This window comes from Periplaneta americana, chromosome 2 (genome assembly GCF_040183065.1).
Source record: "Periplaneta americana isolate PAMFEO1 chromosome 2, P.americana_PAMFEO1_priV1, whole genome shotgun sequence".
NCBI classification, from domain to species: Eukaryota; Metazoa; Arthropoda; class Insecta; order Blattodea; family Blattidae; genus Periplaneta; species Periplaneta americana.
In genome coordinates this window covers 29,270,750-29,289,956 of record NC_091118.1, presented here as the reverse complement: position 1 = coordinate 29,289,956, position 19,207 = coordinate 29,270,750, and the positions used below count along the sequence as shown (strand labels likewise).

At 36.3% G+C, this 19,207-nt stretch overlaps 2 protein-coding genes across 3 annotated transcripts in view; both read right to left on the bottom strand.

Moving 5' to 3' along the window:
• LOC138691506 (zinc finger protein 85-like) overlaps nt 1–2,477 on the bottom strand; it is an 88,768-nt gene extending 86,291 nt beyond the window's left edge. The window contains exon 1 of the mRNA XM_069813513.1: nt 1,992–2,477. The gene's annotated coding sequence lies outside the window, so the exon portion shown is untranslated. The remainder of the gene's footprint in view (nt 1–1,991) is intronic.
• A 5,730-nt stretch (nt 2,478–8,207) lies between these two features.
• Nucleotides 8,208–19,207, bottom strand: part of LOC138691533 (zinc finger protein 182-like) — a 77,586-nt gene continuing 66,586 nt past the window's right edge. For both annotated transcript variants that reach the window (XM_069813578.1, XM_069813586.1), the window contains one exon: nt 8,208–11,808. In XM_069813578.1, coding sequence (XP_069669679.1) covers nt 10,647–11,808 — 1,162 coding nt within the window. In that variant the 3' untranslated portion in view covers nt 8,208–10,646. The remainder of the gene's footprint in view (nt 11,809–19,207) is intronic.

Genomic DNA, 19,207 nt, shown 5'->3' with positions numbered 1-19,207 from the left:
AGAAAGAGAGAGAGCATTTCCGCCCCCCCCCCTGGAAATTCCCGCCCTAGGCAACTGTCTAAGTTTCCTCGACCTAAATCCGGCACTGACTGTAAACTTTCATCATAAAACTGAATGAATTACAACAATGCATTGTAAATTTTTAATTTTTGTTACTAATAGGCCTGTTGTTTCAAAACCACCTGGTGTAGTCAGATTACTCCGCTTGGTATGGTAGAGTAGGAGACCTATGTTTTCTTCTTCTCGAAAATTTGTCATATTATTCGTAAATTTTATTTGTTTTATGTTGTACTGACGGACGGACACGCGAACAGATGGCCACAGACGGGCGGACAAACAGGTGAATAAGATACATGGACGGGCGACAGAGGGGCGGAAGGACAGGCGGACAGACGGATGGACAGAGGGGAGGACGGACAGATGGGCGGACGGACAGACGAACTGAGGGACAGACGAACAGATGGACTTACAGGCAAAGAGATGGGTGGATGGATGAATAGATATAGGCCTAGATATAAATATAGACAGATATAGATATATAGATAGAAGGTAATATGTCACTAAATAACAAAAAATTGCTTCAAACATCTGAAAATATACAAAAATTTACTGGGGCATGTCAAGTACCCCGCTTGGTAGAAGGAAGGTGCTGAAAAGCTTGGGACTCTGAACGTTAACAGCAATAATTCTATCAGCGACGCATTCACGCATAAAACTTGCGGCTGTGTAATACATCCTACTCCGAATCTTTTTGTGCGATCTGACAAATGAATATGCCTGACGAAGGGCTATTACTTTATGTCTTTATATTATTATTATTATTATTATTATTATTATTATTATTATTTAGTAATTGTCGTACGAGTGTAAATATAAACTTTAATGCACGCAGTGGAGCTAATATCTTCATGTAACTCATTAATCTAAGCCCGACCATAACACTCACTATTGCACACGTTTCTTTTCCCAGTTTCTCATTATAATGCAGAATCCTTCCAAGAATTTTTATATAGTGTTATGCTCATTGTAGAAGTGAAATTTAATATTACTGTAGGCCTATATTATTGACTGTAACTTCGAAATGTTAATTGGAGCTTAAAGTATTGTATGTTTTGCGTACAAAATTGGTAGACTTTTTTAGTTGGTTATTTAACGACGCTGTATCAATTACTAGGTTACTTAGCGTCGATGAGATTGGTGATAGCGAGATGATATTTGGCGAGATGAGGCCAAGGATTCACCATAGATTACCTGGCATTCATCTTACGGTTGGGGAAAACCTCGCAAAAAACCCAACCAGGTAATCAGCCCAAGCGGGGATCGAACCCGCGCCCGAGCGCAACTTCAGACCGGCAGACAAGCGCCTTAACCGACTGAGCCACGCCAGTGGTAGATGGTTGTACCAATGCCCACCAATGTATCATTACTGCTACAATTATTGTACCTCTGGCAACACTGCTCTGATTCTATCTTTGCGCCTTTTTCTCTTATACGGTGGAGGGAACCGAAGGCTTGCACTGAAGCCTGAGGCTTACTGTGCTTACCACTCCTATTCTGTGAATGATTGGGTAGCCGAACGGCCGCGCTCTTGTACAAGTACAGCGCACTGCACCGTGAACTTAACCCGGATTATGGTATGGATGATATGTGAATTAATTATGGCGAAATGAGTCCAACGCCGATAGCAATCCAGTAATTCTGCTTCAATTGGTTGAGGGAAACACCCGCAAAAAAAACCCTCAATCAGGTAAATTGTCCCAGCCGGAATTTGAACCCGCACCCACTCGTTGCATGGTCAGACGTGCTAACCGATAGTTTTCTTCTACATTAGAAGCGAACTAAATGAACTAGATTTTTTAAACTATCAATAATCTACCAAACTAGATTACCGCGAACATGTCAATTGAACTGAATTTCTCATCACTGAAGCTACATACTATAGGTACTACGTACAATAAACGACCCGTGCACAATAATCTGAGAACACTTACTTTAAATTAGCCGTTGGCAGTACAACAAATGGCGGTAAATCTAATTCCAGCAGTTCAATGCCACATTGATAATCAGTAATGCTGAAATACCGGTTTACCTCACTGACCACGGAATAAAATTGTGTTCAATATTAGGACAATGTGAAATGGTAGGCTACTCTAATATTTAAATGAACACTGAAGTAGCCTTCGTAATTTCAACTTCTCAACAAAGTTTCAAAATGAGAAAAAAAATATATATAGTCCGTATATGTGAACCCATATATTTTATTATTCCAGTTTTCTTTCAGCGTTAGACAAATTCACACAACAGGAAAGTGTCTTACAGACATAGAAATCCAAACCTTGGCTTCCTAGATGCATGCTATCAAGAAGGCTATGTCTATAGGCTCATCTATATAAATTAGAACAAATACAGTCTACTTGATTAGAAACTTCTATAAAAAAAAAACTTTAGAAAATAAATTGAAGAAAAGCCCATGTACACTGACCGCCACGAAAAGCTAAACACTTCAACTGTCTTACTTTTTATTGTAATTATGAAGTTAATCCTGTCGGTAGCCATGCTTATCGATAATGTTTTGGTTGCCCCAATAATATTTCATATAGTACTTACTAGAGATGAGCAAAACTAACTGCAGCTCTCGCTCGCTGTGTTCGCTGCATTTGTCTTTCGAGTCTCGTCTCGTCATTCTCGTGCGCTTCAAGTCTCGCTCGTTATTCTCGAAATAACATTTGGTCGGCGTGGAAAGATTTCGTAACTTTGAATAACATACATCGTTGAAATAAATAACATTACCAATGTTTAAATGAGACAAAAAAACAAAACAAAACAGTATCTTAGTTATCAAAATGTTCTGGTTCTATTATATGACATTACCTATGTTTACATAAATAGAAAAAAAAAATTCTCAAAAAAATTTGCATTTCTAAGGAACATAAACATAACGTTAATATCTTTCTACTTGAGATTGCACACGTGATCTTAAACATATGAAAAGAAAATCTGGGGTAGTAGGTTATCCAGCAGAAAAATCGATAAAGTAAGAGCCAAAATGTGTAAAAAAATTTCTAGGAATACCGGAGAATGCTTCTAACCTGGCAGCGTTACTAGAGATTGGAACCGATTCGAGTCTGGGAATTATGCTAGAAAGAAAAATCAAATATTTAGGTAATATTCTGTGTAGGATTAATTCGGCAGTTATGAAAACATGTATCTTCTGTATGAAAGCCGCTAATTGGAAATCTAATTGGCTGAAGAAGCTTGAACGAGAAATAAACAGATTAGCTCTAAATTGGCTATGGAGAGAACTAGGGTCTATAAACACGAAAACTATTGGAAGAATAGTAAAAGAGAGGGCAAACGAAATTTTGAGACAAGATATTTTTAGTAATATTAAAGACCTAGGATCACTAAAATACTATAGGGAGGTTAAGCAGTTTTGGGAACAGGAAAAATATGTTAGACTAAATTCAAGGGAAGAGAGAACAGGAATGGCATAGTGGAGATTAGGTATCTGGAGACTCAAGAATAGGAGAGGGAACGTAGAGAAGGATAAATGTCCTTTGTGTGGACTAGCTGAAGACGCAATGCATATTGCGCTAAAGTGTCAGGCAACGAATGATTTGAGACACAGTTGGGTGGATAAAAAATTTCTACAAATAAACGCTATAGTAGCTTATAAAAAATGAATGGTCACCTAAACGCCAGCAATCTGCATAAATTAGGAAAATTTCTGTTTAGAGTTAAAATTAGATGGGAAGAGAAAGTCAAAGCTCTAACGGAGATGGAATTATAAATGTTGAGTAGTCACACGATAAAAAACTACGAAGAGCAGTCAATGAAGTTAACACAATAATTCTTAAGAGATTGAGCATAAAAATGAAAAAGCTAAGGTAGGAGTTTAAATACACGAGCTATACTTATTATTAGTTGTGTATTATTATTATTATTAGTTTTATTATTATCATTATTATTACTATTAATATTATTATTGTAAACAGAGGATACTTATAGGTTCATTATGTAATAGTTTTTGTTATATTTGTATTGAGAGTGATGGCGGATTAAGAACTGGAATACATCTAATCCGCCACGACGTGAACATAGGTTGATGAAATAAATATATAAAATATATATGAAAAGAAAATTCCTAGTCTTTTAATAAGGGCCTAGTAGTTAAATAAAGACTGGGGAACGGATTATTATACTCGTACACTGAAAGGTAAAGAGACGATGTTTCAAATAGGCTACTTGATTGTTTATACATATATAACAGTTGCCAAAGTAGATAGAAGTTCAGTCAGGTATAAACAATTGCTGACTTCGGGACTTCGGGAGATGATCAATATCGAGTCTCGGAAGACTCACAACCAGTCTTTACGTCAAGAACGCGACGTAATACATTGTCGTGCGGGTTTTCGGCTTTGCGGGCGCTGTTAGTCTCGTTTTCTCGATCGTTGTTCATCTCTAGTACCTACCAACATTTCGTTTAATTAACAATTACCGGTAAGAATCATTGTTTTTTACTAACAAATATAGCCTACAGCCATTTATATGAACACGATAACAATAATAATAAATAATCTATTCATCTAGTCTGCTTTAAAAAACTGAAAGTTAGAATTTATAAGAGAGTTACATTACCGGTTATCCTGTACAGTTGTGAAACTTGGATTCTTGTACAGTAACGAAAACTGGTATGTGTAAAACACTGTTCTTCTGCTATATGAAAAAAAAAATATATATTTTTACGATAAAAAAATATTTAAATTTTTTTGTCGAAATTCTAAATGGTGGCAGTTTACTGTGCAGTGATGAAGCGTCTCCCTCATAACTCAAATTTTTCATGTTCTCTCGCTTTTATTTTATTCCTGAAACTCATGTTTACAATATCATACTCTTTCAACTACATTCCTCAATGAATAATATTTTTTTTTTATTTTGTATTAGACCATTTTTTAAATAAATTTATTTTTTTATCAGACAATCTATCAAAGGTAGAGAAGTGATCTTGCATCATATTTTAGATATGACACGCATAAATATACACAAAAAATTTCATCACAGAATGTTGGATAGTTTTTTTTAGTTATGTGGGAAACGCTTCATCACTGCACAGTGAACTGAGAGAGAAACAGAGGCTAAGGATGTTTGAGAATAAGGTGTTTAGGGAAAATCTGCCAATCACAGTTGTCAGCTGAAAATTGTCTACACCAGCAACGCACCATCTGCTTGCCCATAGACCTGGCACAGCTGACGATCAATTTCAATCGGCGCTATGCCCTGTGCATTCAAAAACTTTATCACTGACCGCACTTCACACGCGGCGGGAGCTGGAATAGGAGCGTTCATCTTCAACCAATGCAACGAAGCTACGGAGAGCACTCGGGAAGTTCCGCTAGCGCATGCTCCATGCCAGGACATTACTCTATCACGTACACGCAGTCGCTTCGCGCAACATATGGTTTGCTAGCTGTGGGACGAGTGGGAAAGTTCTTTATGGACGCGCCTCGAAATCAAAACCGAAACTATGACCAGAGCTACCTAGCAGCTTTCTCTACAATCTACTTCAGTTTGAGTCGGCTAGGTAGCATCAAAATCAGAAACAAAAAATTTTCTCTATGCTCAAGGTACAACAGTCTCCCCTAATTTTGTATCTGTATGTCTAACGCTTATTCTGTTTTAACTATTACTTAAATTTTCAAGCTACATAAGGAAAATAAGTATAGGCTATGTCGCGGAATTTTTGTCGTGATAACACGTTTATTATATCGCTCACACCCGGTGAACGGCCTCTACACACACTGCTTCTGGCATTCCCTGCACTTTCTGGCCAGTTCAGCCCCACTCATAGCGTACTTTCTTGGTTTCTTGATCCGCTCTATCAGCGAGCACGTTTCCTGAATTTCGACTTGTGTGAATGGACCATTGTAACGCGATGTTAGTACGCTAACTTTCCACTAAACATTTATTCACAAGTTCATAACACACACACTAAAACTTCTGAGTAAATATCACTATTTGTGCGAGAAAATATGTTTAGGCCTATATACTGAAGAAAACGAAGACCGTTTATTGCATCTAAGTCGAAAGACACGTGTAATCACAGCGCCTTCTCGAAAATGACTGTGAAAAAAATTGTACTCCAGCTATCCAAGCGCCCACCCCACCTCGTGCTCGACACTTCTCCCGCCCGGCACACCTATAATCTTTTCGCTATAAGAAAAATCCTAATGTAAACAATAGCACGTGACTGAAGTGAGGCTTCATTGGCTGCAGCTTGGCGCCATAGATTCTCAGTACATATTCCCGCCTACTGTTGTACATTATGTTTCATGTTAAACATTTCCCGTTACTCGTCAAGTAGGCCTAACCTCACTACTATGCATTCGTTTGCTTAGGAAACATTTATTTTATAATTACTGTAATTAAATTATTGTAAACTTACGTGTAAGCTCAACTGCTGCCGAACAAAGGAGTTATTCCTTCCAGGATGCAGAAGCCATACTTCAGTACCACGTGCTTATGTGACCAACTACGAGCTCAAGTGACACCAGCTTGTTACAAGAACAGACTACCTCGGTATTACTCTTGGTATTCATCCGCGTTCATAGTAAATATAATATAAAAGTAGCTTTTCTTTTACATAGCCTTTTGCATACAAGTGACGTTATGTTTCATCGTATTTAACAACTAGAATTCAATTTTTTATTTTCAAATAATTAAACATTATGGTTTCCAAATACGGGACTATATTTTCCTGTCTTGTGAGTGTTTCGACTGTGAGCCAATCACGGGTATGACAGCAACGTGCTTGTGTTTACATTAGGATTTTTCTTACAGAGAAAACAGTATAGTCGCAGAGTGAACATATGTCCCACACGTTGGTACCTAAGGGGTTAGGTACAGCTTACAGCAGAAAAATTTTTGAAAACATTCAACATTTTTTTCCTCCATTACTGTATCTTGTACAATAATGAAAACTGGTATATGTAAAACACTGTCCTTCTGCTATATGAAAAAAAATATATATTTTTACGATTTAAAAAAAGAGTATATTTAAATTTTTTTTCTCTAAATTCTAAATGTTGGCAGTTTACTGTCCAGTGATGAAGCGTCTCCCTCATAACTCATGAACTTTTCACGTTCTCTCTCTTTTATTTTATTGCCGAAACTCATGTTTACAATAGCATGCTCTTTCAACTACATTCCTTAATAAATAAATAAATAAATATATATATATATATAGTCCACACCTGTGGAGTAACGGTCAGCGCGTCTGGCCGCGAAACCAAGTGGCCCGGGTTCGAATCCCGGTCGGGACAAGTTACCTGGTTGAGATTTTTTCCGGGGTTTTCCCTCAACCCAATACGAGCAAATGCTGGGTAACTTTCGGTGCTGGACCCCGGATTCATTTCACCGGCATTATCACCTTCATTTCATTCAGACGCTAAATAACCTAGATGTTGATACAGCGTCGTAAAAATAACCCAATTAAATAATATATATATATATTTGTATTAGAATAAAATACTGATATTTGACCATTTCTTAAATAAATTTATTTTTTATCAGACAACCTATCAAAGGTATTCATACAAAAGATGTCATCACAGAATGTTGGATAGTTTTTTTAATTATGTGGGAAACGCTTCATTACTGCACAGTGAACTGAACTTTGAAAAAAAAAAAAATGTAAATAATTTATTTTATATCGTAAAAATATATATATATTTTTTTTTTCATATATAGAAGGACAGTGTTTTACACATACTAAATTTCAATATTGTACAAGACACAGTAATGGAGGGAAAAAATGTTGAATATTTCCATAATTTTACTGCTATAAAGCTTTACCTAACTCTTTAAATGAACGATATCCATCAGGAACTTCCTATAGTACGAACGCTTCAAATTTTCAACGAATTTCGTTACGCCAACTTGTCTAGCGCACACCCCTACCAACAGATTGAATTATAAGACGTTAAAAGAAACATGTCGCTGTTAATTCAAGTAGCAATTATACATCCACAATAAAGGTGTGTACCAAAGTATACAACATGGACAAGAGACGGTTCCGGAAAATCACAACTTTGGGGGAAATTTTCATTCCAAATTACCATAGAACAGATCTGGGCACAGAGAGCGAATCCAAACTCTAAACGGGGACGTTTAATACTCATCCGTCACGGCATTAACGTTGCGCTGTTTTCGGCAGGGAAGAAGAGGTTGAATAGAAATCATATGGCTCCCCGTGTGAGAGTAGAGTTCCCTCTTGGTGCCCAGTCCTGCCATAGAACATAACAATATGAATTTGTTAAACATCACATTTTAATGTCACATTAGGCTTTCGCTTGTAACTCATTAAGGTATAAATCGACTCCAAGGATATAAATCCACATTTTTTTCCTTAATTTCATTTAGTGTTCTGCCCAAGGGCAGGTTTTTCACTGCAAACCCAGCATTCTCCAATCTTTCCTATTTTCTGCCTTCCTCTTTGTTTCCTCATATGATCCATATATCTTAATATCGTCTATCATTTGATATATTTTTCTACCAAGAAATCTTTTCCCGTTCACAATTCCTTCCAGTGCATCCTTCAGTAGGCAGTTTATTCTTAGCCAGTGACCCAATCAATTCTTTTTTCTCTTCCTGATCAGTTTCAACATCATTCTTTCTTGACCCACTCTTTCCAACACAGCTTCATTTCTTATTCTGTCTTTCCACTTCACACGTTTCATTCTTCTCCATATCCACATTTCGAATGCTTCTATTCGCTTCTCTTCACTTTGTCGTAATGTCCATGTTTCTGCTTCATACAATGTCACACTCCATACAAAGCACTTCACTAGTATCTTCCTTAGTTCTTTCTCCAGATGTCCGCAGAAGATGCTCCTTTTTCTATTAAAAGCTTCCTTGGTCATTTCTTCCTTAATGTCTTACAAATTTTGGTGACATAATTATTGAGAGTAATCTAAGCAATTTAATAATTCCAACTTGAAAATCGAATTTGGGAGCCCAAAGAAAATTCTTTTTGGAAAATTAATAAAATTTTGGACCAACCAAACTCCATTAGAAACTGATTTAGGATAAAACTTGTTTCGCGAAAATTATCCCCCTACATATGGAGAATGTTACATACTAAAATTATTTATTTATCATTTATCTTGAACTATTCAAAAGATATGTCACATTATATAAGCACTTTAGAAAATATTCGATTGAAAATAATACTTCTAGTTTACAACATAATCACAAGTTTAAACTTTAATTTGGTACCTCAGTGAAGTCTTTTGGCCAATTGGAAGTCTACTTTTTGTCAGTCGGAAGAATAATAAATGTCGGAAAATTTGAAATAGAAGAAAACAGACACTGAAAATGGCGCTAAAGTATAGAAAATGTAGTTGCTTATATTATAAATGTCCAAATAATTATGAAATTATTAAGGTAATGGGTAGAAATTATATATTTTTAAAACTAGAAGAAATAAACTTCCAGATAAGACAAAAGACATTTACCAGAATTTTTAAGAAATCTGACATTTCTAAAGTCGATATATACCTTAAGCACGAGAACACAAAAAAAAAAAATTAAATCACCAAATTCGTCTCACACATTTGAAGAACACTTCGTTCATGAGTTCGTAATTCTCTTTAAGGCAGACAAATATGTTATGGGAAAAGTAAACTTAGTACATGAATTTTCCTCGAATGGTTGTCCTCTTCTCTTACAATACTATAGGCCTACGTGAATTTCCAAGCTGTTGGTGTAGAAATATCCTCGTAATTACTTCAGTGGTTGTTTGCGGCAAGTTCGTAGATTTTCAGTGTTTGGATAGCGACGTCCATATAATTATTTTAATATACGGATACACATTCTTATAATTATTTCAGTATTTGAGTAACGACATACTTGTAATTATTTAAATGTTTGTACAGACATATACTTGTAATTATTTTAGTGTTTGCTTAGCGATAATTTATATTTTTTAAGTGTTAGGACAGAGATGTTCATGTAAATAAGTGTTAGTATTGAGACACTCTGGTAATTATTATAGTTTTTGGTTAAGGATATCTTTCTAAACAAACGAAAGATAGCATTTACTATTAGGGGAGAAAAATTCGCTCCGGCGCCGGGGATCGAACCTGGTTCCTTCATTCTACGAACCAAGCGCTCTCACCATTGAGCTACGCCAAAGTCCAATCCACAGCATCGGATCGAACTCCCCTCCTCAGTGTTTTTCCCTTTGTGGCCTGACTTCAAGTTGGGCATGTATGTTGACATTTTATTAAGTCAACTGCCAATATACAAGGAGCGCACTCAGTTGAGTGACTTGGCGGCCGGGATTCCACAGTAATGTGCACAGTAATCTGTACGGAAATATGCACTGTTGCTAGAAGAATTTACTAAGGATTATTATTTTTTGGTCCTACAGAATATATCTGTTATGGTTACAATTATTATTAGAGAAAAATTCGCTCCGGGGCCGGGGTTCGAACCCGGGTCCTTGGTTCTACGTACCAAGCGCTCTCCTCTAATATTGTTACCATAACACATATATCCTGTAGTACCAAAAAAATAATAATCTTCAGTAAAAGATAGCATGTAAATAAGCAATAAATGTATTTTTAAAGCTCGTATTTACCAGTCATTCAAGAACTTTCTTTCTCGGGAACTTCTTTTACAAGCATATGTGACGCTTTGTGCACTAGAAGAGATTTCAATCGTGTAAAGCTCTTGTCACAATTGTCACATTTGTAAGGTTTCTGGCCTGTATGTTTTAAATTATGTTCTGTGAGATTTCTTTTATACCTGAAAGTCTTCTCGCATTTCTCACATTTATATGGCCTCTGATCGGAGTGTTTGGACTTGTGTTTTCTAAGAGCTTCCGATCGCGGAAAACCCATTTCGCATATCTCACATTTGTAAGGCTTCTGACCTGTGTGTATTAACGTGTGAGCTACAAGATTCTGCCGTTGTTTGAAACTCTTTTCACAAAAGTCGCATTTGTGAGGCTTTTCATCTGAATGTATTAACTTGTGCGACATTAGAGTAGAGCGCTGTCTGAAACCCTTCTCACAAACGTTGCATTTGAAGGGTTTTTCGCCTGTATGCGTTAATGAGTGTACAACAAGAGCCTGCTTCTGTCTGAACCCCTTTTCACAAACGTTGCACTTGTATGGCTTCTCCCCTGTATGAGTTAATCTATGTCCAATAAGAGTGTGTTTATCTGTAAAGTTTTTCATACAAATGTTGCAACTGTAACGTTTCTCGCCTGTATGTCTCAGTGTGTGTTTCACAAGATTCTGTTTTTGCTTAAAACATTTCCCACAAATTTTGCATTTGTGAGGTTTCTCGTCTGTATGGGTCATTTTATGTTTTACGAGATTCTGTCTTTGGTTGAAACTTCTCTCACAAATATCGCATTGAAACGGTTTCTCACCCGTGTGTGTCAATGTGTGTACTGAGAGATATTCTCTTTGACCAAATCTCTTCCCGCAAACGTCGCATCTGTAGGGTTTTTCGCCGGTATGTGTTAACATATGTGCTACAAATGTCTGTCTTCGAGATAAACTCTTCCCACATATGTTACACAAGAATGACTTCGATCTGGTGTCTCTGGGCTTGTGTTCCTTGACCTTTCGGCGGCTGATAATGGATTTGCTACGAGATACGGATTCTAAGTTCCCTGGAGGCCCACAATCTTCTTGGTTATCCGTAGTACTTATATGTGAGCACTTTGTAGAGGCACGTTGTACTGAAACACTGCGATCGTCGCCCTCTTGAATTCTTAATTCTTCATCGTTATGCGTCCTGTGAACACGAAGACAGTTGTTCATACTGTGAAGCAGTGGAGTACGCACAATTTTGTCAAGGAGGGGGGTCATTATTAAAATTGTTTACAATTTACATGATCGATATTTTAAATCTTTTATCTGTAGTAATGTCACGAGAGGTCTGTTCGCTCGTGGATTTATCTGGGAAATCTCAGACCTCGAGTGACATTTATTAGGACTATTTCGTGAATAAAATAAAAATTTTAATAAAATATCCCTAAAATTCGATCACAAAATGTTAATAATTGTATATTAACGAATACTTAACCTATTCAGACATTGTGAAGTTGAAATACTCGTAGATGAATATCGATTATTGCAATAAAGAAATTCGATATTATTCAGTAATGCCAATTGCGAAAAGCGAAATACAGGTTTAACATTGTTAATTACACGTACTGCACTTTTCTCTTATTATTATAACAAATACATTTTCATTATCGTCCACACCTGTGGAGTAACGGTCAGCGCGTCTGGCCGCGAAACCAGGTGGCCCGGGTTCGATTCTCGGTCGGGGCAAGTTACCTGGTTGAGGTTTTTCCGGGGTTTTTCCTCAAACCAATATGAGCAAATGCTGGGTAACTTTCGGTGTTGGACCCCGAACTCATTTCACCGGCATTATCACCTTCATCTCATTCAGACGCTAAATAACCTAGATGTTGATAAAGCGTCGTAAAATAACCTACTAAAAAAATTTCATTATCTGCTGAAATCATAATTTAATTTAACAGTAACAGTGGGGACAGCTATATACCAATGCTTATGTATTCACAGCGAGACATGTTGCTACACAGTGAAGCCATCTCTGTATAGATAGGCCTAATTAAAACACGAATTCTATTACGCCATACGAAACGCAGTTTGATCAAAGACATTATTACTATGCAAGGTCTTTGAGTTTAATATGCGATGATGTTACATAAATTTGAACGTCTGTTAATTGTTTAATTTCAATACAAATGTTATAGGCTACAATGTTATAGGTTACGTTAGGCCTACCTGTGGAAGCAGGATCAATGTCAGCTGTGCCTTGTTTCGACCGTTACAATGAGTGCTACACGAAAGCATTTTTTATAGCTCGACAAACGCATTCTCGCTGTAGTGTGTAACGGAACTAAAGCTGCATCTACACAGTTCAATATTCCAATCGCGTATGCGTGCAATCTTGGAAGAATAGAATCAAGTTTAAAGGGTACGTTCAATTAAGATGCATAAGGATTTTGTGTCTACATGGTGCGCCGTTTTGAACGTGGTCTTCACTGCGCAAATATATTAATTAATATTAAATATCAATCTTACATTCATTGCTTTAAAGTTGAAAGAAAAGTTTACCCGTGTAGTTGCATCTTAATGTATTCATGATCATCAATTTAAGGGGAAACAGTTGGCGACAACGACTAAACAAAAGAACGACCATGCGATAAATTGATAGCGATAAATCTAGCTGCAGAAATTATCGCAAAGTCTGACTGTGATTATTATTATTATTATTATTATTATTATTATTATTATTATTATTATTATTATTATTATTATTTTATTGAGATATATATTCATATTACACTACGTTCTAATAGAATATATTTATGAATACCCTTATAAAATGTTTGAAACATAATATTTCCACGTTCATCCAATTTTTAACTGATAAAATTAATGTTCTGAGAATAATATGTTAATTAAGTAGTAAAATATCGCTGCAATCGAAAAGTATTGGGAATAAATTTGAATAAGGAACAAAAAAAAAAGTTTCCTTCCCAGACAGGATTCGAACCACGAAAGTCTTAGTTACCAGTCTATCGATGCTCTGGAGTGAACAAGGCTGTGAAATCAGCTACAAAGGTCGGTCCGGTTTTTTTTTTTTTGCCACTACTGTACATATACAGTCTTACTAATAAACCGTGTATAGTTTTTATACGAGACTTATGCAGAGTTGAGACAGAAAACGTTACTAATAAACCGTGAATAAGCTATGGACGTATAAACAGGCTGTAACTATACAATGGGAATTGCTTTGCAGTAGTGATATACACGAAACCCCTTGTTTAAGCGTTGTATATAGGGGGGGAAAAATGGCCGCCCCTTTAACAGCTGTTCGTATCGACTGTCATTTTATGATGATGTTTACCCTGTAACCACAGAAGAACAAACCAAAGATCATAGAATTATTAGAATAATATTGCTGTAGCTTGTACTCTTTGACCAAAATGTAGAGTGGTAATCGATTAGAGCCAGTTGTACTATCGATATTTAACACGCTACACTAGAGCGCTCTACCGGATCCAGTAGAGAACCTCAGATATTTTATTACCATTCGTAACGAAGTAATGATGAAACTATGACGTAGCTGTGTAACAGTTATACTGTTATATACGACGTATGTAGTGATTATTAGTAAGGAATTTACACACGACTTATAAACGAGCTACTCATTGTATAAGACAGTTAAACGTCTGTATATAGAGTTTTTATTAGTAAGACCGATAAAATATAATTAAAATATTATAGAGTAAATAAAATATTAGATGAACTTCTATCAAAGGAGCAACAAGACTTCCGGAAAATCAGAACGTTGTATAGACTGTAATATATTTTCAATGAACCAGCTATGAGGAAAACCACAAAAAAAAAAAAATTAATAAATTGACCTATATCGCCTTCATATGTTACTTAAAAGCCTATGACAAAGTGACCAAACGCAAACTTAAGGAAATAATGAAAAATAAAACTATCTCAACACATTATAAAAGCCGTGAGCTGCCTGTATACAATTATTGTAATTCAACAGAACGTGCATTACAAATTACAAATTTAAGTGGAGATCAAAGACGCACTTTAACCTCGACACTTTTTAATCGATATATTAACGAAGCTACATATGAAGGCAAAATAATGTTAAAATAGAGATCAATCTTTGAATTGGAATTAAAATTTGATCGTGTACAAGCCCCCACCACCACATAGCCTACACACTCTGATGTATATTGAAGGTAGACGTCAGTATAATACGACTATACAGGTTGTTTCAAAAATAGAGGGCATAATTTCAGATATGTATTCCCCATATGTAGACAATACAAAAAGTTCATTACAACATGTGTCCGGAAATGCTTGGTTTCCGAGTTATGGCCTTCAAAACAGTGATATTCACCGGAACGTTTTTCTTCCCGCAGGTAGGTGTCGTGACGGAAGATATAAACAGAGGACACTCTGACAGTTAATTCCGAGACGAAGGATACATTGAGTGTTGTGTTTGGCGTCGTACTGTGCGACATGTACTCAAATCAGGTGGCAGAAGTGCACTTCATGTACGATAAGGCGGACGGCAATGCTGCGCTGGCTCATCGTTCGTACCAGGAGAAGTACCCTGATCGACGGATAGGTAGAGGTGGCCCAACTGCTTGGCCTCCACGCTCACCTGATTTGAACCCTATCGATTTCAATTTGTGGGGCTATTTAAAATCATTGGTGTATTCGTCTCCGGTGCCTGACATGGAATCCCTTCGGAATCGAATTGTGGCAGATTGTGAGGAAATACGCAATACTCCTGGAATTTGGGATCGTGTTCGCAGGGCCATGAGACATCGATATGAGGGCTGTATTCAAGCAGGAGGTAGACATTTTGAACATCTGCTGTAAAGGCAACTAACTGCGGAAAGAAAACCTTTCCGGTGAATATCACTGTTTTGAAGGCCATAACTCGGAAACCAAACATTTTAGGACATATGTTGTAATGAACTTTTTGTATTGCCTACATATGGGGAATACATACCTGAAATTATGCCCTCTATTTTTGAAACACTCTGTATAGAGCAGGGATCGGAAAAAATGTCACCGTGATCACTAGCAATAGTGACGTCGCAGGGGTAGCGCAGTAAACTGTCTTCGCTTCACCCCCTCCCTTCCATCCAACTCCCCATCTTTCTCAAAACCTTCAATGTCTGTTCGGAAACGTGTGTTTAAGGAAGAATGGGAGGAACCGTATTTGTTGTGCACATGGCGACAATGTAGACTCCTCTTATGACCTAAAATTCTAATAGGCACTTATAAATCAGACATCTAGCGACATTACGACACGTCATAAGATTATCACGAAATCATAGGTAAGCATGAACATATCCAATGTAATTGTAAACGGAAATGTATACAGTAGAAAATAAGTATAAAAGCGATTCTCTTTTCGTAGAGCTGTACGGGATAAAGCAATCAAACATAAAAATAAATAAATAAATAAATTCAAATAACAATTCCGGTACTAAAATATGATGAAGCAAGCTACGAGTCAAATGGAACTCCATGCAAGTTATAATATTGCTTTGCCAATAGCTGAAGTGCTATCACAGTCTAGTATATACAGTCGCGAAGCTCAATACGTAGTAAATATGCAAACATTAGATAGTTGCTCACCACTAGGATCGCTAATATCGCCTCATTACAGGCAGTGCAAAATAGTACCGTCACAGTCTATTGTTTCTAGCACCCTCAAAACTCAAGCTTCGTGACTGTATATAGTAGACTGTGGTGCTATAATGGACAGTTCATTAAAACATGTCTGAATAAAATTGTTAACATTATTTGTCCCGAATAATCTGACGTTCTTAACAGTACGAAATTATCCACACAAACAATACAAAGGAGGATGAGGGATATTGAAACACAAACTGAACGAGAAATAAAATCAAAGATGCATAAGCACTGGTCTAATCTCTCGCTTTAGGTGGAAACATAGATATTGATACAGTAGAATTGGTAGTGTTCACTCGCGAAGTTACGAAGGATCTCTCTGTATAAGAATGTCATTGCACTTAAAGAAAATACAACAGAGAGGAGTTATTCCAAGCATGAAGAAAATATATACAAGAAATGAATCTGAACATAAAGCAACTTGTATCTGTAGTAACATACGGGACTCGAAATACGACTTTAAAAAAAGTCTACTAGGTGGACTAACGTGTTATTAAGAGAGCTGGGAATAAGTGAGGACATAAAACGTTGTTATTGTATAACACACCAGACTGGCTTAGATTTATTTAAAATGCTCTCCATGGAAAATATGAGTAGTCCTTTCATAGGTCGCCTGTCGTTACCCTACATAGTTGCTATGTTTGGCTGTATATTCAATATATTTCGGAACACCTGGGGTGCTATTCATAGATATTTCGCTAGCCCGCGCTACGAGCGTGCTAAACTAGCCCTGGCTATCGACTGGTTACTTGTACGGGATTCATATCATATCATATCGCTAACACTGGTTCATGAATACTGATCATCCACCGGAAGCCCGCGCTAACAATGTCTATGAATACGGCCCTTGTTTTCTGCACGAAAACTAATATCTAAACAAAGATCGTGACTAGCAAACGAAAATTTATGAGTTGTATTAAGAATGGCAATTTGTAACGTATTTTCCTAGGTTGTTGTAGCACAGTAAAAATAAGGCTGAAGTAAAATATAATTTGTCCATCTATAAATCAATATTGTGTAGTCTACGTCAGATGATTGGGTTGAGAGTCCGCCACTGGGATCCGAACGGAGTGCTCTGTACTCCTCGACCGGTATTACATATTATGTATTGCGGCTTGCGTTCAGTGATGTCATAGTGAGTACAAATTTGCCGACGGCTGATATAGAGTGACAGATCTAAAATATCTAAGGCAGTAACGGCACTTCGTTTGATGACGTAACTACGTAAATTCGTCACAATATTACAAGCAGAAGTAATGAGAATAATACAGGTTGCTAATGCAGACTTGAAATAAAAGATCTGTAATCGTTCAATGAGAGATTGAGGCATTCTTTGGCAAGAGAACTTTTGACTACCAAATTTTTTAGATATAAAACATAAAAAAAATTACATCTGATATAACAGCATTGCGTAGAATGGCATTCAAATGTTTCTAGAGGACGCTATGTTTGTTGGAGGGAAATAATATTTTGTCAGGAGGGACATGCTGTTAAGGCTATGGTTCGGTCAAATTTCTAACTTCTACATTTTTACACCAATTAATCTGAAACTTTTATCACTTATTTCTTACAATGTTGACATGCAATACACAAATTTTCTTTTTAATATTCCAACTAGTTTACTTATAATTAATTTTTGTATATTTTTTTTCCAATACTGAATTATAAATTTATAATTGTTCCATTTTTTTTTTATATTTAATTCACTTCTGACACATTTATGTAAAATATGACACATGCTTTCCATGTTTTTGCAATTATGTTTTGAGAAAAATACAGGGTGTTTCAGAAATACTTCGAAAAATCTTGGGGGCATGTTCCTCACACCAAAACAAGAAAAAATGTTCAAATAAACATATATCCGAAAATCCTTAATTTTTTAGTTATTAATGAAAGAACATAATGAAACATCTGTTAGATATTGTCAGCTTGGTAGCAAGTGTTCAAAATGTTCTCCTCTTGCTTCCACTCACGCATGCACTCGTCGGATCATGGAATCCCTGGCAACACATAGCCATCTAGGATGCAATGGATGCATCAGCAGACTTGTATCGATATTATCATTCGATTAATTATTATCGGTTACAAACTTAAGTTGTTGGATTGTACCTCGAGACGCGTTGAACGTAAACTTTCATTGTTATGAGTGTCTCAATTAATTAAAGTTGCTACCAAGGTGACAATATCTAACATGTTTCATTGTGTTCTTTCATTAATAACTAAAAAACTAAGGATTTTCGGACATATGTTTATATACATTTTTTTTCTTGTTTTGGTGTGAGGAACATGCCCCCAAAGTTTGTGAAAGTATTTTTAAACACCCTGTATATTTACCCTGTTACTTGTTAATTTTTTCGATTTTTTTTTTAACTTATCACATCCTCAACATATGGTGATTTGAATACTTTCAATAGCAGAGGAAAACATGCGTCACTTTACTTCACATGCTTCTGTGGACTTCTGTGCAAAATTTCTCTGAGATTGGAGAAAAACTGCATTCATTAGAGCATTTTGAATGTTACAAAATGTTGAAAATTGGAAAATCGAGAAAACGAGTATCAAAGTACAGCATGTAAGCTATATGATATAATCATACTATCGATATCCTTCCTTCCTTCCTTCCTATACAGGGCTTCTACACACATTTTCTCCTAAATACAGCACGAAATATGAACTGAATGAAAAGTAAAATTAGTTAGAATTAAAAACAAAGTCTGTCAGAAAGACAGATGAGTGCCAGTTTAAAGGGCTTCAGGCTCCGCACGCTCTGGTCTCTCTAAATTCGTTCTAAGGGTGTTGAAACTGTCATAGGGCCAAACCAAGCACAGATTTAGAAAATTAAAACATTTTATTTTTTGAGTTGAAAACAAAATTTCCATTTTTTATGTTTTTTACGTTATTTTCACCGATCC